Source organism: Schistocerca cancellata, chromosome 4, assembly GCF_023864275.1.
Source record: "Schistocerca cancellata isolate TAMUIC-IGC-003103 chromosome 4, iqSchCanc2.1, whole genome shotgun sequence".
NCBI lineage: Eukaryota > Metazoa > Arthropoda > Insecta > Orthoptera > Acrididae > Schistocerca > Schistocerca cancellata.
The window spans coordinates 152,372,893-152,396,210 of record NC_064629.1 but is presented as its reverse complement, the minus strand read 5'-3'; the positions used below and the strand labels follow the sequence as shown (position 1 = coordinate 152,396,210).

Sequence of the window (23,318 nt, the reverse complement as noted above, 5' to 3'; positions counted from 1 at the left end):
CGAATGTCGTTAGTCATTTACTACTGCAAGTAACTTTGAACTGAATACAGGGTGCCACACGAAATGTGTTACCATTTTGTTTTTGAATATAAACTTTATTGTCAATACAATCTGAAAGGAACACACACTACAATGAAGAGCCGTCCATGGAGATTTGTTCTAACTCAGCACATGCTCAATATGTCCACCATTTCGTTTCCTAACTTCCTTCAAACGAACACTGAAGTTACTGATTACCCTACGGCACAATACATCCGTAATTTCACTGCAAGCTTGAAGAATAAGTCTTCTGAGCTCCATTAAATCACGTGGACGTTTCGGGAAAATTTTTTCCTTTAGGTACCCCAATTTTGTCCATCATTGAAGCGACCTGGAAATCTGAGTGAAATGATCCGCATGTCGAAATGCTCGTGTAAAAACTCCAACACAGTGTTTGCAGTATGTGGCCTTTCTCCATCTTGCATGAACCACTGCGTGTTGAAGGGCAAGGCAGTAGCAAGAAGCTGTGGAATGAAGCTGTTGCGAGGCATGCTCAAATAACGCTTGCTGTTCACAGTTTCTTCAAAGAAAAAGGGTCCAATAAGTCAGTGACTGTACATTGCTGCCCACGCTGTAATCCTCGAAGCATAATGTGGTCGTTAATGAAGCACTTGTGTGGTTTCAGTGGCCCAAAATCATACATTTTGTTTGTTAACCATACCGTCTAAATGAAAATACGCCTCGTCTGAAAACCAAACGTTGTTGAGAGTTTCTTCCCTATCCTCCGCCCATTGAGCAAACAGTAGTCTCTGCTGCTTGTGTTCTTCAGTGAGCTTCTGTGCACAGGTCATCTTGTATGGATACATATGGAGGTCACTTTTAAGAATGCGTTGAACGGAGCGTCTGGATATTCCCAGTTGCGCTGCTGCCTTTCTACACGATTTCTCGGGACTTCTCTGTACAGCAAATCGTACAGCTTCAATATTCTCCGGCGAACAAACAGACTTAGGCCGAGGTCGCTTCGCTTCCAATACTGTTCCTTCCTGTACAAATTTATCGTACAACCTGTGGATGGTCTTCTTGCAAGGGACCCATCGTGTGTTAAGCTGTTGTCGAAAACGCCTCTGAATCACAACAACGCTTTTCGTTTCAATGAAAAGTAACACAATTGCCGATCGTTGCTGTGTCGTCAGTGTTCCATTGTCAGCCATTGCTGTTTACTAGTCTCCTAGCGGCAGTATCGTGAATTACACGCCATTACTTAACTCATTTGTTTTTCCAAGCTCTGCTGGTACTGCTGTAGAGATACAAGCGGGATATCTAATGAGCGTCGTAAATTGTGAAAGAAACAATTGGTAACACATATCTTCCGCCACCCTGTGTGTCACGTAAATGAGGTCATCTGTTGTAAAGACCCGGTAACCTACAAATAAGCAACGCGGTAGATTATATTTATAAACAGTAAACAATTACTAGCTCCATTTATTAACTTAGTTTCAGTGCTTACACCAATATTGTAAAGTGAATTTTACCTTGTGCATGTATAAAAACGGGAGATCGTAACATTTGCATGAGCGGGAAGACCAAGAATCGTTCGTATTCTGGTACAGTAGACACGTGCCTGACCTGAGAAAGTGCTCTATTAACAGCCATGGAGGACAAACGTTCTTGAAGGGCTGAGGGAGAAAGATAGGATTGATGTGGGTGATATGACGGCACACAATGATATGAAACGCATAAGACAGCCAGACCGAAATATGACAGTACCAACAATATTATCCATACCTTGCATCTCTACAGCATGAAGTAATAGTGAAACATTGTCCCCGAGGCCTGTCAGTATTATTAATTAAAACAGGCAGCGGAATATTTTGAAGAAAACATACACTACTGGCCATTAAAACTGCTACATCATGAAGATGACGTGCTACAGACGCGAAATTTAACCGACAGGAAGAAGATGCTGTGATATGCAAATGATTAGCTTTTCAGAGCATTCACACAAGGTTGGCGTCGGTGGCGACACCTACAACGTGCTGACATGAGGAAAGTTTCCACCCGATTTCTCGTACACAAACAGCAGTTGACCGGCGTTGCCCGGTGAAACGTTGTTGTGATGTCTCGTGTAAGGAGGAGAAATACGGACCATCACGTTTCCGACTTTGATAAAGAACGGATTGTAGCCTATCGCGATTGCGGTTTATCGTATCGCGACTTTGCTGCTCGCGTTGGTCGAGATCCAATGACTGTTAGCAGAATATGGAATCGGTGGGTTCAGGAGGGTAATACGGAACGCCGTGTTGGATCCCAACGGCCTCGTATGACTAGCAGTCGAGATGACAGGCATCTTATCCGCATGACTGTAACGGTTCGTGCAGCCACGTCTCGATCCCTGTGTCAACAGATGGGGACGTTTACAAAAACAACAACCATCTGCACGAACAGTTCGACGACGTTTGCAGCAGCATGGACTATCAGCTCGGACACCATGGCCGCGGTTACCATTGACGCTGCATCACAGACAGGAGCGTCTGCAATGGTGTACTCAACAACGAACCTGGGTTCACGAATGGCAAAACGTCATTTTTTCGGATGAATCCAGGTTCTGTCTACAGCATCATGATGGTTGCATCCGTGTTTGGCGATATCGCGGTGAACGCACATTGGAAGCGTGTATTCGTCATTGCCATACTGGCGTATCACCCGGCGTGATAGTATGGGGTCCCATTGGTTACAGGTCTCGTTCACCGCTTGTTCGCATTGACGGCACTTATATTTCAGATGTGTTACGACCCGCAACTCTACCCTTCATTCGATTCCTGCGAAACCCTACATTTCAGCAGGATAATGCACGACTGCATGTTTCAGGTCCTGTACGGGCCTTTCTGGATACAGAAAATGTTCGACTGCTGCCCTGGCCAGCACATTCTCCAGATCTCTTACCAATTGAAAACGTCTGGTCAATGCTGGCCGAGCAACTGGCTCATCACAATACGCCAGTCATTACTCTTGTTGAACTGTGGTATCGTGTTGAAGCTGCATGGGCAGCTGTACCTGTACACGCCATCCAAGCTCTGTTTGACTCAACACCCAGGCGTATCAAGGCCGTTATTACGGCCAGAGGTGGGAGTTCTGGGTACTGATTTCGCAGGATCTATGCACCCAAATTGCGTAAAAATGTAATCACATGTCAGTTCTAGTATAATATATTTGTCCAATGAATACCCGTTTATCATCTGCATTTCTTCTTGGTGTAGAAATTTTAATGGCCTGTAGTGTATCTAAATTTCAAGCGTCAGTGATGTATTACACTCACTATCGGAGCACTCCGATTTTATTTGGTACAGACATATAACGTAATAATTCACTCGTTAGTATTTATTGGGAGAACTGTTATTATAAATACTGCTGCAATGGTAATAGTGTTAAATCCTTGAACGGGTGTTTTGGAAGTCTGTGTTAATACGACTGTGTGAGGGAATGATATAGCACAGTTTCAGCTTTCAAAAGCCGAGTAGAAACAAGAGCCACCCATGATAAAACTATTCCGTCTGGTGTGCAAGACATATGAGACTGGCGAAATACTCTCAGACTTCAAGAAGAATGTGTTAAGTCCAATTCCAAAACAGGCAGGTGGTGACAGGCGTGAATGCTACCAAACTATCACTTTGATAAGTCATGGATGCAAAATATTGACACTATTTACAGTAGAATGAAAAACTGGTAGAGGCCAATCTCGAGGAAGGTCAGTTTGAGTTTCATAGAAACGTAGGAACGCACAAGGCAAAACTGACCATAGGAATATTGTTAGGAGAGAAGTTAAAGAAAGGCAAACCTACGTTTCTAGCATTTACAGATTTAGAGAAAGCCTTCGACAGTGTTCACTGGATTGAAGGCTTTTAAATTCTGAGGATGGGAGAGATAAAACACAAGGGGCGAAAGGTTCAAATATGGTTCAAATGGCTCTGAGCAATATGGGACTCAACTGCTGAGGTCATTAGTCCCCTAGAACTTAGAACTAGTTAAACCTAACTAACCTAAGGACATCACACACATCCATGCCCGAGGCTGGATTCGAACCTGCGACCGTAGCGGTCTCGCGGTTCCAGACTGCAGCGCCAGAACCGCGCGGCCGCTTCGGCTGGCGGGCGAAAGGTAATCTACGACTTTTACACCAACAAGGCTGCAGTTATAAGAGCAGAAGAGTATGATAGGGAAACAGTAGTTGATAAAACAGTGAAACATTTCCAGTGTTATTCAGTCTGTGAATTAACAAAGCAATAAAGGAAACCAAAGGGCAGTTTGTAAAGGGAACTAAAGTTCAAAGAGAAGAAATAAATATTTTGCGAACTGCCGATGACATAATTCGGTCAGGAACGGCAATGAACTTGGAAAAGCAGTTGAATCGAACGGTTAGCGTCTTGAAAAGAGATTTTAAGATAACCAGCAACAAAAGTGTAACAACGGTAATGGAATGTAGCCGAATTAAATCATGCGGTGTTGAAGAAAAGTTTGAGGAAATAGGACAATAAACGTAGTAAAAGCGTTTTGTTATTCTGGCAGTAAAATAGCTGCCGATGGCCAAAATATAGAAGGCACAAGAAAAGTGTTTTTGAAAAAGAGAAATTTGTTAAGATCTAACATTACTCTGAGTCTTTTGAGAAAGTATTTGTCTGGAGCGTAGCCTCGTGGGGGGGAAAAAAAACGAGGACGGAAAAGAGTAGCAGCTTTTGTGTGTGATGCTACTGAAGAATGCAGAAGATTCTATGAGTAGATAGTATGATCAATGAAGGGATGGGTTGATAGGACACATCCTGTGGTATCAATAAAATGGCCAGTTTGATATTTTGTTTGTGTGTGTGTGTGTGTGTGTGTGTGTGTGTGTGTGTGTGTGTGTGTAAGGGGGGGTGTGATAGTGTATAGTAAGCAAATTCAAATGGATGTCGGTTGTGATAACTATGCAGAGATGAAGCAGCTAACACAGGATGGCCTAGCATGGGGAGCTTTTCTCAAATCAGTTTTCGGACAGAAGACCACAACAACAACGGATTAAGGTTGAAGCAAAATTCTAGTTATGTTAATGGCCAGCAGGCCTTCAAGTTTAGAAAATGTATCTGACTTGTCAGTGTACTGACATCTTACACGTCATATCGAGCTGTCGCAGGCATCATATACAGAAAATGTCTCTAACTGACTACTGATGCGAAATAAATAAATAAAAAACTAACTATTGAGGAACGTTAGCTAAAAGTATTGGCTTAGACGGCTGATCATATGTGCGCCTATCTGCATTCGGCAATACGTTTGCTGTCATACCACTCTTGTGAGTGCCACTTAGTCATTCACGAATAGTTTCAGGGACGTGTCAGTACTACCTACCATATTCTTTAGAGACATCAGAATTAGTGAGAGGCTTATTACACTTGAGTGAGATGAAAGTACCCGTAGGGTAAGTTCTCTATATTAAGTTATAAAAGCTAACGAGCTCTCAGTACAGTAGTGTATCGGTAGTGAGACCTCAAAAAATTACACCACCCTTAGTTTGCTTTCTACGGCATTCTGTATACCACGAATGTTGCAGTTTATCGTAGTTTGTTGGAGGAATGAAACGCTCCAACATATTCGCAAAAGAGCGCAGACCACTCTCGATTTCTAGAAGGGTCGTCTGACGTAGGCCCATCATTATAGCCTAATTTCGCTGACGTCAACCTGTTGCAGAATTACAGAATATATTTTACGCTCGCGTGTTAAGATCAGTTTATAGACTCAATATCTCGTGTATTAGTGCCAATATGAACTATACAAACAGCAATCGCGTGACCCTCAATTCGCTCTGTCCATCCACTGTTCCTAATTGCTGCCCAGGGAAAAGAATTGTATAGCAAATATCGGACTAGCTTCCTAATGGACTGGAAAATAATAGCAGATAGTATTGAGCACACCGTTCTTAGCGGTGAGAAATTATCAGACATGACAGCAGCATCGAACGTACTCTAAAGGAATTTGTAGGGCCACCTGTTTGCAAGACAACGACGAAGAATCCATGCTGCTGTTCATGGGTGATTGTATTGTAAGCATGGAAATTCTATTGGCAGATAATTGTACCGAAGAACGAACATTTTAATAATTTGTGCTGAGGTTCCAGAACTAAATTTGTCTGTTAAAAATTGCATTTCCATTTCTGCTGACGGTGTTGTAAAGGTGGTGGTGCAGGAATTCAGTTCGGTTCGTACGAATTCTGGTAGCGGAACAAAATAATGATTATCGAGATTCTGCGCCGTTTTCGACGTGAGTACTGGACTGAAAACGAGACTGAAGGAAACGTAATGCGGCCAGCAGCAACAAGCCGCTGTGGGTGGCGATAGGGTGGGGACAGAGTGAAACTTATTTCGCGCATTTTGCCAGGTAAAGTGATACTGTACACGTCAATCGCAGACCCATATACAATGCACAGTACCACTCCCTCTACATATGCTATTCTTGTGCCTGTGTGATGGCTATAAATAGGAATTATATTTATTTTCGTGAAAAATACATTGAAAACAAAATTCAGAAAATGATCTTTTATTTTATCATCTTCCAGATAATCAGTTCTGTTGTCAGGACAAGGATGGATTGATCAGTTTGATGTATCAAATGATTTTACGAAGGACGGAAACTTGTACTGGGCTTTATGGACGATTCCGCAAATAACATTTAAAATTCTTTGAATATTTTGCGCAAATTTACTAACGCTCGTTTTGATTTCGTGCACCTTTGTATTTAATGTATGCGACGTCTCCCCTTAAATCTGAAATGTTACTCTCTCTATTTACATATCAATGTTAAAAAGTCGTTATTAAACTTACACTTACTGTTTTGTATAGCATACAAATGGTAAGTACGTACCCTGCAATAAACTCTCTACATTCGTTCTTAGAGACGAATATTTGCTATATTGATTTTCTTATTTCATTAACGAAAATATTTTTCTATCTTCCAAATATCTCTTTTAACTACAGCTTTATGATCGACGAGTACTTTCTTCTGTTACTGGTATTGGGAAATTCGAGCATGTTTATTGCTCGCAGATGTTGGAGTGAATGTCTAAATATTGAAAATAATTGTATGAAAATACTATTTCAGACAGATCTCTGACTCTTCTATCCATGCTAGTCACATTCTTCCAGCCAGTACCTGTTAACGTTAATTTAATTCCTATTACGAATTTATATAACGATGCACTGAATTTTCTCCTACTTCGATAGTCGTTTAGCCACCAGTGGAAGCAGATTGATAAGGCTCATGGCCCTTCATTGACTCTACTTACCTTTAGCAAAACTGTTTCGCAATAAGTCTGAATTAGAAATCGGTTTTATGAGTTGGTTTTTAGCTTTTTATACAGAATTTGAAATGCAATGGAGATCATCCTAGTAGATATACTGTAAAGGGCTTAGTCTTCGTTTCAAACACTACCGTTGATAAGTGAGGACAACTGTGTGACCTTAACACCGAACCCTCTGGTAGTTAACTTCTCCATCTCCCCGGAAAACATACAGAGAGCACACATTGGAATCTCTTCTTAATCTGACGAGGTGTCGTATACAAAAGGGGATCTGCTATGCGAAAAACCATAGTGCCATGTTCTGTTTGCTACACGAGTGTACAATAATGAGATAACAAATTATGATCGCCTACTTAATAGCCTACCGGTCCACTTTTGGAACGCAGTGAATCAACGATTCCGCGTGGCATGGAGTTGACCAGTCGTACGTAGGTTCTCCGAGGTATGTGGCACCATATAGTGACGTACACTTTACACAATTCCTGTAAGTTATGGGCCAATGAATTGAGGGCATGACGTTGTTACCCTATAGCGTCCGTGGTGTGTTCCTTCGGGTTCGGATAAAGCGAACTTGGTGGCCAAGACATCAGCGTGAGTTAACTATCATGATGCAGAAACCACTGTAACACTATTCTGGCCTTTTGACAAGGATATTTATCCTGGGGGAAGACATCAAGCGTGACGGGATGCACGTGGTTCCCGACACGACCATCGACATGGTGTAATTTATCCGAGCAAGGGACATGTTCAGGCTGATCCACGGTACCAACTTGGTGATTTTATGCTCACTGGAATCATAACTGAAGATATCGCTGGGTCAACATATGTATACGTAGGGTTCTTCTGCTGCGGAGCCCCGAGCCGAGTTCAGCAATCTGTGCTAAAAAGTTTGCTCCTAAACACTTGTGCATGCACCAGTGTTGTACTCTGTCATCGTATCTACCACAAATCGCCGCCTATTCTGCTTTACAGAGCGGGGAAGCCTCCAAAATCCACTTTCTGTGATGAAGCGTGGAAGTCCAACACTTTGTCGCGTATTCGCGGTTATACCGTCCTTTGACCACATTCCATAGATGCCCCACGACCGTAGGACGTGAATAGCTTCCCCATTTCAGAGATTCCCGTCCCCAGGCATTGGCAATAACAATCTGGTATTTCCTCTCTACACAGCATGCATACTATTCTTACCGTATTTCGTGCTCCCAAATCCCCTCAGGTGCCATTCAATCTAGAAGGTGTGTAGTGGTCATAATATTTGGGTTGATTGGTTGGATGGTTGATTTAGGGGGCGGGGGAGAGAGGTAAGGGACCAAAGCCAACGGCCTAGCCATAGTGCTAACACTGGTTCCCATCAGATCACTGAAGTTAAACGCTGTCGGACTTCGATATCACTTGGATGGGTGACTGTGTGGGCCCACTGAGCGCTGTTGGCAAGCGGGATGCACTCAGCCTTTGTGAAACTAATTGAGGAGCTAGTTGACTGAGAAGTAGCAGCTCTGGTCACGAAAATTGACAACGGATGGGTGAGCAGTGTGCTTATCATATGCCCTCCATATCTGCATTCAGTGACGCCTAATGGCTGAGGATGACACGGCGATCGGTCGTGCCTTCTGAGGCCTGCTCGGATGGAGAGGGTAAATGACCAGACAACGAGCTCATCAGTCCCTCGATCCGAGAGTGGTGCATCCGGAAGTAGAGACGTCCACTGAGAACGTTTCCCAATCTAGTCACGAGATTCATAACAGTAAAAGCGAGAAAGCCAAAAACGTAATGTATCGTCAATAACAAAAGCAAGACGAAGGAAGTTGGGTAGTCAGCAGCTGAGCATTCCTGGGGCTCGAAATGTGATCCCTGGTCCATTACAGTCAAGAACGCCCTCTATTCAACAAAATGCGGCACTCAGAACAGAAAATTGAGTGCGGCAGAAAGGAAGCAAACCACGATTAAAACAGATTACAGGAGGGGTGAAAGAGTAACCTGGACAATGACGTAAGGCTGGAGATCCACCAGACCTAGCATACAGCAGGAAAGGCCTCATAAATCATATAACTCAGAATAAAAAGCACTTTCACGGAGAAAACTGAGAACCAGTTCAACCATCCGTAAATCGTCCGGCAACAGTAGAGGTACTGCGTCCGGATGTCCATACTTAGCATAGAGGACCAAAAGAAGGGGCGTTACAGAAATGTTCAAATGTGTGTGAAATCTTATGGGACTTAACTGCTAAGGTCATCAGTCCCTAAGCTTACACACTACTTAACCTAAATTATCCTAAGGACAAACACACACACCCATGCCCGAGGGTACATACTACTTAACCTAAATTATCCTAAGGACAAACACACACACCCATGCCCGAGGGAGGACTCGAACCTCCGCCGCGACCAGCCGCACAGTCCATGACTACAGCAAGGGGCGTTACAGCAAGATATGAGCTACTGCCTGTAAGGTTTCACAACCACAATGTGGGGTTGGCTCGTTGCACAGTAGGAAACTAGGGTTAACCAGGTATGGACTGTGGATTACTTCTGGAAGAAGCGGAAGGAAGAGCACCATGCTGCAGTTGTCTCCTTGATCGTGCGGAGTTTATTAGATGGGGCAGTAGCCCACCATATGTCGTTCCACCTCCGAGCCAGCAGAGATCTCGCGTGCACCCGCAAATCCGCACCTGGGGTAGGCAAAGCGCGTTATGTTTTGGCTTACCAGTGTACACCAATGAGCCAAAACGTTATGATCACCTGTTTAATGGCGTGTCGGTCCACTTTTCAAACACAGTTCAGTAGTGATTCTACTTCGCATGGATTATAGAAGGTTTCCAAGAGTATGTGACACAAGATGTCTACTGACAGGCCACTAAATTCCCGCAAATTACGGGATGGTGGTTTGTGGGCACACAGCTGGCTCACGATGTGTGTTCCAGTGGGTACAGATCAGGGGAATTTGCTGGCTAAGTCATCAATGTGCGTTCACTATCATGCTCCTCAAACCACTGAAGGACGGTTGCGGAAAGTTATCCTGCTTGAAGATGTCATCGTCATCAAAGGAGACTTAGGTCCCATAGAAGCCCAGCTAAATGCACCTCATAGCATAATTCTGCTCTCAGCGGCCTGTACTCTTGGAGCAGTGCACGTTTCAAACAGCCATTAACCCGGATGACGGCGTGTAAGGACCCAGCCGTCGACCTGGTGTAACAAGAAATGGGATTCATTCGATAGGGGACGCGTTTCTATTGATACACGGTAAAAACTCAGTGATGATGTGCCTACTGCAATCGAAACTAACATTGTCGTTGGGTCAGCACAGGAACATGCTGGGGTCGTGTGATGTGGAGCTATATGTTCAACAATGGCGATCGAACAGTGTGCTCTGAAACATTTGCGCCTGCACCAGCATTGTACTCTGTCGTCAGACCTGTCACAGATCGCTTCCTATCCTGCATTACACGGTGGAGCATCCTCCGACCTTTACGTCTTATGATGAGATATGGACGACCAGCACCATAAGGCCTATCGTTATTCCACCATCGTTCAACTACTTTCCATAGATGCTCACGACAGTAGTACGCCAACAGGCGACCAGCTTCACGTTTCAGATTTTCTGGTTTCCAGTCGCAGCGCCACTACGATGTGTTCTTTGTCAAAACCGCTTTTATCAGTGGCTTTCTGCATTTTCGGTCTGTATCTTCGCTATAATGACTGCCCATTGGTCTCTCATCCGCTTACATCCTTACCTTACTGCGGTACTTGCCCGCAGCACCACCAGGAGGCATTCAGCCCCGTCCTCACAGCTTCCAAACTTTGCAGAAGCTCTCCTGCGAACCTTGCACAACTAGCACTTCTGAAAGAAAGGATATTGCGGAGACATGGCTTAGCCACAGGCTTGCGGATGTTTCCAGAATGAGATTTTCACTCTGCAGCGGAGTGTGCACTGATATGAAACTTCCTGGCAGATTAAAACTGTACGCCGGACAGACACTCGAAGTGGGGATCCCAAGTCTCGGTCCGGCACACAGTTTTAATGTGCCAGGAAGTTTCATACTTATAGCTTGTTTGACATTCTCGTGTTTGTAAGCTGACACCTCCACTGTAGCACCAGACTTAGGCTCATCGTTACCTGAAATAGCTAAAGAGGTTGGAATGTAAACAGCAGTTCTATCTGACAGATTTGTATGCTCAAATACACTCCTGGAAATTGAAATAAGAACACCGTGAATTCATTGTCCCAGGAAGGGGAAACTTTATTGACACATTCCTGGGGTCAGATACATCACATGATCACACTGATAGAACCACAGGCACATAGACACAGGCAACAGAGCATGCACAATGTCGGCACTAGTACAGTGTATATCCACCTTTCGCAGCAATGCAGGCTGCTATTCTCCCATGGAGACGATCGTAGAGATGCTGGATGTAGTCCTGTGGAACGGCTTGCCATGCCATTTCCACCTGGCGCCTCAGTTGGACCAGCGTTCGTGCTGGACGTGCAGACCGCGTGAGACGACGCTTCATCCAGTCCCAAACATGCTCAATGGGGGACAGATCCGGAGATCTTGCTGGCCAGGGTAGTTGACTTACACCTTCTAGAGCACATTGGGTGGCACGGGATACATGCGGACGTGCATTGTCCTGTTGGAACAGCAAGTTCCCTTGCCGGTCTAGGAATGGTAGAACGATGGGTTCGATGACAGTTTGGATGTACCGTGCACTATTCAGTGTCCCCTCGACGATCACCAGTGGTGTACGGCCAGTGTAGGAGATCGCTCCCCACACCATGATGCCGGGTGTTGGCCCTGTGTGCCTCGGTCGTATGCAGTCCTGATTGTGGCGCTCACCTGCACGGCGCCAAACACGCATACGACCATCATTGGCACCAAGCAGAAGCGACTCTCATCGCTGAAGACGACACGTCTCCATTCGTCCCTCCATTCACGCCTGTCGCGACACCACTGGAGGCGGGCTGCACGATGTTGGGGCGTGAGCGGAAGACGGCCTAACGGTGTGCGGGACCGTAGCCCAGCTTCATGGAGACGGTTGCGAATGGTCCTCGCCGATACCCCAGGAGCAACAGTGTCCCTAATTTGCTGGGAAGTGGCGGTGCGGTCCCCTACGGTACTGCGTAGGATCCTACGGTCTTGGCGTGCATCCGTGCGTCGCTGCGGTCCGGTCCCAGGTCGACGGGCACGTGCACCTTCCGCCGACCACTGGCGACAACATCGATGTACTGTGGAGACCTCACGCCCCACGTATTGAGCAATTCGGCGGTACGTCCACCCGGCCTCCCGCATGCCCACTATACGCCCTCGCTCAAAGTCCGTCAACTGCAGATACGGTTCACGTCCACGCTGTCGCGGCATGCTACCAGTGTTAAAGACTGCGATGGAGCTCCGTATGCCACGGCAAACTGGCTGACACTGACGGCGGCGGTGCACAAATGCTGCGCAGCTAGCGCCATTCGACGGCCAACACCGCGGTTCCTGGTGTGTCCGCTGTGCCGTGCGTGTGATCATTGCTTGTACAGCCCTCTCGCAGTGTCCGGAGCAAGTATGGTGGGTCTGACACACCGGTGTCAATGTGTTTTTTTTTTCCATTTCCAGGAGTGTAGATTCTTTGTGGCTTAAACGATTATCAGGGATTTTCTGTGCCTCGTGACGACTGGGTTTTGTGTGATGCCCTGACAGAGAACGTTGCAGGCAATTTCCGATGGTCAGGCAGTGCACGTGCTGTGTCACGGCAGTTGAACATCCCGTGGTCCACTGTATGGAAGATGCTTCGAACCATTCTCAAATAGTATTCGTACAATATCCACATCGTCCACCAACTTGCTCCACAGGACCGCAACGAAATGTTGACTTCGCTCTTCAGTTTCTCACAAGGATTGATGTTGAAGCCGGCCGGGGAGGCCGAGCGGTTTTAGGCGCTACAGTCTAGAACTGCGCGACCGCTACGGTCGGAGGTTCGAATCCTGCCTCGGGCACGGATGTGTTTGATGTCCTTAGGTTAGTTAGGCTTAAGTAGTTCTAAGTTCTAGGGGACTGATGACCATAGATGTTAAATCCCATAGTGCTCAGAGCCATTTGAACCATTTGATTGGTCTGACTGACTCGAGCTATCATCTTCACATCTAAATAAAAAAATTAAAATTTCTATATTTTATTCGACTGATATGGAGAGAAATTAGTAAATCCATATGAAACAACAGCAGTATTATGAGCGTCAAACTACGAACGTATCTAACATACAATATTAACACTACTAGGTAGCCTGCCCGGCTAGCCGCGCGGTGTAATACGCTGCTACCCGAACGGGAAGTTGTGCCGGTCCCCGGCACGAATCCGCCCGGGGAATTAGTGTCACGGTCCGGTGTGTTGGCCAGCCTGTGGATGGTTTTCATGGCGGTTTTCCATCTGCCTCGGTGAATGCGGGCTGGTTCTCCTAATTTCTCCTCAGTTACACTATGTCGGCGACTGCTGCGCAAGCACTGTCTCCACGCATGCGTACTCCATAATTTACTCTACCACGCAAACATTTGGGATAACACTCATCTGGTATGAGACGTTCCCGGGGGTTCCACTGGGGACCGAATCGCCCAATAACCCTGGGCTCGGTGTGGGGCTGTGGTGGGGTGGGTGGACTGCTGTGGTCTGTTGTGGGGTTGTGAACACTGAGAGCTACGGCAGGATGAAACCTCTCCATCATTTCTAGGTCCCCTGTTTAATACACACACACACACACACACACACACCAGGTACATAATTATCTTAGTTGTACAATAGAAAAACACGCCTTTTTTTTACAAAAAGAAGAGTAGTTTCAAATATCACGGAGTCATTATTTGTGTTCTAGATTGCGGCAGGCGGCTACGATAGTGTCAGCTGGAGAGCAAGCCACGTGGTTCACCATTCATTTTGAGAGACTGATCCCCAAACAGATAAGTCTTGAATTAATCGAAAGTAGGAAAAAAATTCCAAATCCATCCACCTCCACTGGTCCCGTTTAGGTACCTCAGTGATAGTATGGTAAGCATAAAATAATATTTCTGCAGATTATCAGTTTGCAGCGGCAGCTACTGGATCCAATCACCTGCGAGGGTACACACACGCACGCACACACACACACACACACACACACACACACAAGTCTTTCCTTCGACATATCCCGATAAACCTGCAATCTACTACTCTACTACTCTCTCTCTCTCTCTCTCTCTCTCTCTTTCTCTCTACAACAGATGAGAAGAGTGTGCATGTGGCTTACCGATCCGACTGCGGCAGCTGGAAGCCGTCGAGTCGCCAGGTGATGTGCGGCGTAGGGTTTCCCGTGGCGATGCACTTGAGCGACACAGCGGGGCCCGGCTGCACCGTCTGGTTGATAAACTTGTACACCAGCTGCGGCTTGGCGGCTGTAACAGCGGCAAGCACAGGCGCGATTAGAAACGCCACGTCTGGCGAACTGTTCTCGAGAAACTTCTAATGGGAACGAACTACATGTCGCGAATAAACTAAGGCAGTTTAAGTTGGTCTCTGCGTACGGCTGACTGCAGAAACCGAAGGAGGAAGGAGTTTATAGGCTCTCAACGATGAGGTTATCAGCGCTGTAGAAACCGAAGCAAGACGCTAATTTAAACTGCAACATATGTTTCGTTCGCAGCCCGCGGTACTGCTAAAGGTTCCCATACTTGAGAGACAGCCATCAGCTCTAACAAACTCAAATTTGTGCAGGTTAAGCAATCTAACATGCGCGGAATCATAGTTAGGTTGTAAGTAAGATTACAGCATTAATAAAATAGGTAAAAATGTAGCTGATGCTTTTGAAACAATTTTAAAACTAAAATTTTCAAGAATTTTACTAACAGGTAAAGGATTTCATAGAAAAGATTTTCAAGGACTTATTAAGAAATATAAAAGTAATCACTGATCAACTTTTATAGAATTAATGGATTCAGTTGTTGGAAGATTTAATAGAATACTAAAAGAAAAAATATGGAAAAAATCGCTCTTCAAGGTAGTTGTAAATGGGTTGATTCAATTAAAAATTAGATGATTAGTATCATATACAAAACATTCATCAATAAACAATGAAGCACATCGTGTTTTGCTCTGTCCATTGGCATTATCGCAATATGCTGCGTAAATTTAGTTGGCTGCCGCCACTAGTGTCACCTGTCTACTTTACTCAAAGATAAGAATATGTCGGTAATGTTCTGTTTCTGCACTTGGCACTCCATTGCCTAGCGTCCACAGCTCCACTCACTTTCTCCAAATGCCACAGTGACAATATGTAAACTCAAATAGCAACAGTGAACTACAAATAAAAAATGACACTCTATAACCGGAATACCAACATGAAAAACAAAAACGTTACGAACTTATTCACAAACCTAAAAATTAAACAATTTATTATTATTATATTATAACAATTTATTTATTTTATTATTATTGTAAAAAAATTCGGACATCTGCAGAACGTTGAACGTGGGGATGACTGGGGGGGGGGGGGGATGTAGAGACAAATTTCTGACAGTTCAGACACAACATATGATTGTTCAAAAGGACAAGCATTTTATGATTTGGGTTATTAGTTGATAGAAAATAAAATTATTTTAAATCTACTGGAAAAGTTTGAACTTTATCTTTCAATTTTACAGTTAGAAAATTTGATTTATGCAATATTTTTATTGACCGGTTAACAGTAGATATTTTGTAAAAATTATCAAACATGACTAATGAAAACTCAAAACCAATAAATGATAAATCTTTATGCATATTTTAACCAAGAAGAACAATTGTTTTAAGGATAATAAATACTCAAAATTATGTATTATTTGTTCATGACAAGTCACAGAAGTAAATTCAATTATTTGCTTTTCACCAACTTTATTTTTTTATGTATTAAATTCATCTGAAGCATAATTGCGTATTCAGTTGATATTATTAGTCTTTTTATGATAATTTTCTATAGCACTATCATCTATTTCTTTTCTTTCATTAAAGTGTGTTGAAATATTTTTATATTTCATCTTTATAACCAATGTTTTTAATTTTTCTGTATAATATTTAGTAACACAGTTATTAAATTGTGTTAAAATATTTCTGTATTGAGTTTTGATAACAAGATTATTTAACTTTTTCTAAATATATTTTGCCAGTATATCATTCCTATCAACTGGGTCATTTACATCTACTATGTTTTTATTATTAAAATCAGTATAACCTTTAGTGTACGTAAAATGATAAGTAATTCTGTATTAAACTGTTTGATTATATTTCCCATTTTCTGATCTTATTCACGTTTATTAAGTTTTGTATTAATTTTAGATTTGATTTCTCCTAAGTTCAGTTTTTATTAATTTTTGATTGCAAAATGTTATTGATTTTGATCTATTTCTGATTCATATTTATGAACTTTTGTTTTAATTTTTTATTCTAATTCTTTCATAATCCTTTTCACCTAAATTTATTTTTGTAATTCACTTTCTTCAATTTTCGATTCTAAGGTTTTTCTGATGCTTCATATTTATGTTACTGCAAAATTTCCATTTATTAGATTCAAAATATCATTCAGTCCATAATTATCTGACAATAATTTTACCAAAAATGACTATAAATAATTTCATCAAAATTTCGTTTTCTTTCAACATTATATCATTCTTATGATATATTGCCACCAAATGAATCAAAAACAAATTTATATGTTTTGCTTCACAATAAAAAATCCAGTGAGTAACAACATGAAAAGAAATATGTAATTAAAATATAACACATTGAAAATTTATTGATTTCTTAAGTAATTCATGTATCATAAAAACGCCTCTAAAATGTTTTATTTTTAATTGTTTAGCAAGACTTTCTGCATGAAAATCTGATAACAGTTTACAATATATTTTATTGTATTTTGGAATTTTTCTTACCTATTTCTTAATCTAATTTCTTTTTTCTTCATTGCTAAATTATGTGATTTTGGTCTTCAAACTTTTTAATAACTTTTCTCTTGACTGTTATTGTTTTTACCAGGGTAGCTAATCCTTCAGTCACTGTACCGGCACCAGCTAAGTATGCTAGTGCAGCCAATAATAGAAGACATAACCCCCCTTCATGTTTTGTTAATCCAGAACCAATTTTTTATAGTAATTTCAATAATTTTTATCACAACAGTAGAGGCTAATGATGATATGTAAATTTCTGCCAGTTTTTTATATCTCTTTATTTTTTCAAGTCAGCTACAAATAATCAGTACTATTTAATTGATAATGATTTACTTTAATTTTAATTCCTTTAGTTTTAACTTTACTGCCCAATAAGTAAAGTGTAATCAGCTGTATAAATTTTCGTTTATATATATTAAAATTTTATAAAGATTTAATAATATTATTATAAATATTTAAAAAATTGTTAATTTATCTTACTTAAAAAATTATAATTGGACGAAGTCTTCCCTTAGGTTTTTTGTTGGTTCAAAATCTACATTATTTTTGTTAGATATTCAGTAACTTTTTCGACAACAGGTATATGTAGTGTTATGAGCAGATTTCCACTCGTTTTTTTCCCCTCACCTACTTTTTGCACATCACTAAAAAAATTATGAGTACTCTTGAACTGTGCATTACTGGCTTTAATATTTATTACTTTAGGTTTAATTTTTACATTCAATAGCAAAGAATATACAATACTACAATTTTTATTTATAAAGTTTAAAATTTTGTATAGAGATTTAATAAAACTAATACTTAAAAAATTTTAAAATCCGCTAACAGCTGTATGATCTCTTCATACTAATCTTTCTTCTAATTTTGTTCCTGGAGCACAGTAATTATAACCAGGAAGATCCATTTCAAAAGGTAATTTATTAATTAAATTATTTACTAAACCTTTACCATATTTTTCTGATTTCCAAAAAGTATGAGGAAAATTACACAAAAATCTAATTAAATAAGGTATACATTTGGAATTATTAATAATAAAATCGTAATTTATTTGTAAACATTTTTGTTATTCCAACTTAATTATTATAATAATCTTTATTTCCAGCAAATGTTTCACCATGGTTTCCTGCTAATCTCTCGAATTAACCTCTAACATCATTCATCCAGGTTTATTCATTTTATTTTTTCTGTATATTTTTTAAGTAAACCCTTACCGCTTTTCTCATCTACACTTGAGCCTAAATCTACTGATCGTCAGGAGTAAAACTACTGACTGCTGAGTCTCGCAGAACATTTCGGTTATATAGCCATGATTGTGGCCGTTGGCACCAATCAGAGAGGGCCAAAACGACGCATGTGTGGAAGGTGACTTGTGCAGCTCATAGTAGTTCCAGCCTCGTATGTGACCGAGTGATGTTAGGTGGCACAAGGGGCCAGCGCCATGTTTGGAACTGTCGCTCCCCCCTCCAACAAGCATTAAACGTAAGTCGCTGCTTCCTTCCGGCATTGAAAGCCCGTTCCCATGCCCTACTCAGTGTATGCCCCTGTCTGTGTTACAATTATTGCTGTTCATTCTAATCTCAGACGCCTCTTTTATGATGGAATCCCAATATGTTGATGCATGAGTAAAAGACTCTCATGTTTCCAGGCTGTTTTTTTTTTAAATTTTTGTCTGTCTTCTGGGCAATGCTCGGCTATGGCTGACTTGTCAAGCTCCCTTTGCTTAATATGCTCTTGTGCTCGGTACAATGCTCTGCAACTGTGTGAATTATCTGACCTGTATAGATGCTGCCACACTTGTAAGGGACACCATACACACCAGGCACATGAGGAGTGAGCTATATCGTCTGTAACAGAGCACAGCATATCTCGTATCTTGTGGGCAGGTCGGAACACAAGTCTCAATCCATGTTTCTGCAGTACACGTCCTAACTTGCCACTCGTTGCACCACAGTATGGTAGGAAAGCCGCTGGCTTGGCTTCATCTGCTGATTCACAAGACATCCTTCTGTGGCCGCTGAAAGCGTTTTCAATGTCTCTCTTGCTATAATCGGACTTTCTGAACACATAGCTGAAGTACTGCAATTCCGACTGTAGGTGGTTGTCTTCAGAAACAACTTTTGATCTGTGTGTTAACGTTTTCATGTCTGCTTTATTTTCCAAAGGGTGGTGAAAGCTATCATTGTTGAAATATCTATCAGTGTGCGTCGGTTTCATATAAACCGAATGACCTCTCCAGCCCTTGCCTTCCGCTCAACTGAAACACCCAAGAACATTAGCTTGCATCATTCTCCAACTCGATGGTAAATTTAATCCTGGGATGGACACTGTTCATGTGACCTACGAACTGTTGCAGTGTATTTTCACCCTGAAGCCACACCAGGAAGATGTCATCGATGTATCTTAGGAAACAAGAGTGACGCAACGCCATAGGTTTCAAAGCCTGCCCTTCAGAGTGCTCCATAATGAAATTAGAGACTGCAGGAGACAATGGTGAGCGCATCGCTGTTCAAAAAAAATGGTTCAAATGGCTCTGAGCACTATGGGACTCAACTGCTGAGGTCATTAGTCCCCTAGAACTTAGAACTAGTTAAACCTAACTAACCTAAGGACATCACAAACATCCATGCCCGAGGCAGGATTCGAACCTGCGACCGTAGCGGTCTTGCGGTTCCAGACTGCAGCGCCTTTAACCACACGGCCACTTCGGCCGGCCGCATCGCTGTGCCATCCATCATTTCATAATATTCGTTGCGGTACAAGAAGTACGTTGCCGTTAGAGCATGACAGAACAACTTGACGATTCCAGATAGAAACTGTTGGGCCAAAAGATCAAGTGTTTCTTGTAGTGGCACCCTCGTAACAAGTGCTACAATGTCCAGACTAACTATTATGTCATTTCAGCCTATTTAAATTTTGTTGAGTGTTTGAACAAATCTCTGCAAATTTACAACATGAGGTTCACAATGTCCCAGTTTGGCGCTAATAATTCTGCAAGACGTTTTGACAGGTTGTCGATGGGCGAGCTGCTTGCATTAACTGATGGCCTAAGAGGGATGTCTTCCTTACGTATCATCGGTAGTCCATGAAGCCTGGAAGGTCTCGCGGAGCGAGGCATTAATTTCTTCACCACTTCGTCTGATAAACTAGAGTCTTTCAATAACTTCTGTGTCTTCCTGACTACGGACTGTGTTGGATCGCAACTAACCTTCCAGGATGCGTGATCTTTTAATAAATGTACCAGCTTCAGTTTGTAGTCTTCAGTATTCAGAACCACATTGGCATTTCGTTTCTCAGCTAGCAAGACAACAAAGTCCTCGTTCTTACGTAATAAGTGTAAGCCCCGTCGTTCTTCTTGGTTAATATTAGATATCGGTGGCTTAGCTTTCGCCAGTGTATGATTAGCAGTTAGTCTGACGCACTCCGTTGTGTGAGAGATTACGAATGCACTGTTCCGCCGGCCGTTGTGGCCGAGCGGTTCTAGGCACTCCAGTCTGGAACCGCGCGACCGCTACGGTCGCAGGTTCGAATCCTGCCTCGGGCATGGATGTGTGTGATGTCCTTAGGTTAGTTAGGTTTAAGTAGTTCTAAGTTCTAGGGTACTGATGACCTCAGATGTTAAGTCCCATAGTGCTCAGAGCCATTTGAACCATTTGCACTGTTCTATTCCAATAATAATGTCGAAAACGGCAAGACGTCGCATGATTGGTGAAAAATTAAGGCCTCTACACAGCGCTGACACAGAGCTCTTAGGTTGCCTGGTGTGTATGGTGTCCCTTGCGAGTGCAGCAGCACCTATATATGTCAGACAATTCGCACAGTTACAAAGCGTTGTACCGATGAAAAGAGATATATTAAACAAAGCGAGCTTGACAAGTCGGCCATCGCTGAGCATTGACTGGAAAACAGACACAAAATACAGTCTGAAAACACGAGAGTCTTGGCTCATGCATCAACCTACTGGGATTCTGTTCTAAAACAGGTGGCTGAAATTGGAATGAACAGCAACAATTGTAAGAGAGGCGAGGCGTACACACTGAGCAGGGCGTGGGGGCGGACGTTGTTTCATATGTTTATATATTAACCGTTCAGCATGTTTCCCACGCAACTGGCTACGTCAAGATGTCGAAAGGACACAACGATGGATGCTTAACACTTGTTGGGTGGCGGCAGCGGCAGTGTCAGCTCGTAGCAGCCAGAGCTACTGTGAGCTTCCCGTCTCACCTTCTGCACACGCTTCGGTATGGCTGTCTCTGATTGGTGTGAGCAGCCGTAATTGTGGCTATATAAGCGTAACATTTTGGCCAGCCCCAGCAGTCAGTTTTACTCCTGACTACGATGGTGGAGACAGTCATCGAAAGCTCTAGAATTTTATTCGTATTGACGCCCCTTGAAAGCCGAGAAGATTTTATTCATCTAATTGTATAATTTCATCATCATTTTCAATAAAAGAAGCAATTTTTACATAATTTTTGTCTTCAATGTTTTTGGACTTTTTCATAAATTTTTGATACCCTGATCGATTTAGGCTTTTACAAAAAATTTATAAATAGCTAATTTTCCCCAGTTTAACTATCCTGCATTTAAAATATAATTATCAATCATTCATGTTGTTTTGCCACAATCGCTTCATCCTATTATAGGTCATTGATTAGAACTAGGCAAGAGCTTGCAATGCTTATTTTTTAATTTCTTTTCTGTGATTCTTACTTTTGGTTCCCAGTCAGTTTTCAATAATCAAATAATTTTCATTAATATTAAGAGAGCTGATTATTTCAATTAAAGTTTATTCATCATTTCTCAAAACAAGGTGATCTTTTCCTAAAAGAGATAATTATAACTATGTTGCTGTAGCTGGTTTTTATACAACATTTTTTAACTCCAAATATTACTTCAAAAAATACTAAATTTTATTTGAATAGAGACACTATGATAGTTCTTATTGGTCAATATTTTTTAAAAAGTTTGGAAATATTTATTGATTCTAAGAACCCTAATTTATAGCTATTAAAGAATAAAAAATTTTAATAAGTTATTTTAAATTATATATGGATACAAAAGACAGTATTGGAACAGTTGTACGATTTAATAATCAAATAACTGAAGACAATAAGGAAACATTGCCAACAATGTTCCCAAAATTATTCCATTTGAGGTATTTAATATAAATTTTAATTTGTTGATGGGGTGTACGTAGGAAAAGAAAAATATTTTAATCAAGAAACTAATATCACTGCTTCTTTTAAACCTAATTTACAATTTGGTGCTCCTGTAATTTATGAAACAAAACATCCTTTATTCATTCTAAAGCAAATATAATAATTCCAGATTTAGAAATAAATAATACTGATGAAATAACCAATGACTGACTGCACATACTACTGAAAATGGGGAATGATTCACTATCATGTGTTACACGGAATACACTGAAATTCCAAAGAAACTGGTAAAGGCATGACTATTCACATACAGAGTTATGTAAACAGGCAGAATACGGCGTTGCGGTCAGCAACGCCTGTATAAGACTACAAGTGTCTGGCGCAGTTGTTAGATCGGTTACTGCTGCTACAATAGTAGGTTGTCAAGAGTTAAGTGAATTTGGACGTGGTGTTATAGTCGGTGCACCAGCGATGGGACACAGCATCTCCGAGGTAGCGATGAAGCGGGGAATTTCCCGCACGACCATTTCACGAGTGTACCGTGAATATCAGGAATCTGGTAAAACATCAAATCTCCGACATCGCTGCGGCCAGAAAAACATCCTGCAAGAACGGGGACAACAGTGACTGAAGAGAATCGTTCAACGTGACAGAAGTGCAACGCTTCCGCAAACTGCTGCAGATTTCAATGCTGCACCATCAACAAGCGTCAACGAGCGAACCATTCAACGAAACATAATCGATATGGGCTTTCGGAGCCGAAGGCCCACTCGTGTACCGTTGATGACTGCACGAAGATTTACGCCTCGCCTGGGCCGTGAACATCGACATTGGACTGTAGACGACTGGAAACATGTTGCCTGGTCGGACGAGTCTCGTTTCAAATTGTATCGAGCGCATGGACGTGAACGTGCATTGAGACAGCCTCATGAATC

The 23,318-nt window shown here is 42.1% G+C and overlaps 1 protein-coding gene across 1 annotated transcript in view; it reads right to left on the bottom strand.

Moving 5' to 3' along the window:
* Nucleotides 1–23,318, bottom strand: part of LOC126183937 (Down syndrome cell adhesion molecule-like protein Dscam2) — a 461,766-nt gene that overhangs the window by 377,559 nt on the left and 60,889 nt on the right. Inside the window, exon 2 of the mRNA XM_049926285.1 lies at nucleotides 14,560–14,704. Coding sequence (XP_049782242.1) covers nucleotides 14,560–14,704 — 145 coding nt within the window. The remainder of the gene's footprint in view (nucleotides 1–14,559; nucleotides 14,705–23,318) is intronic.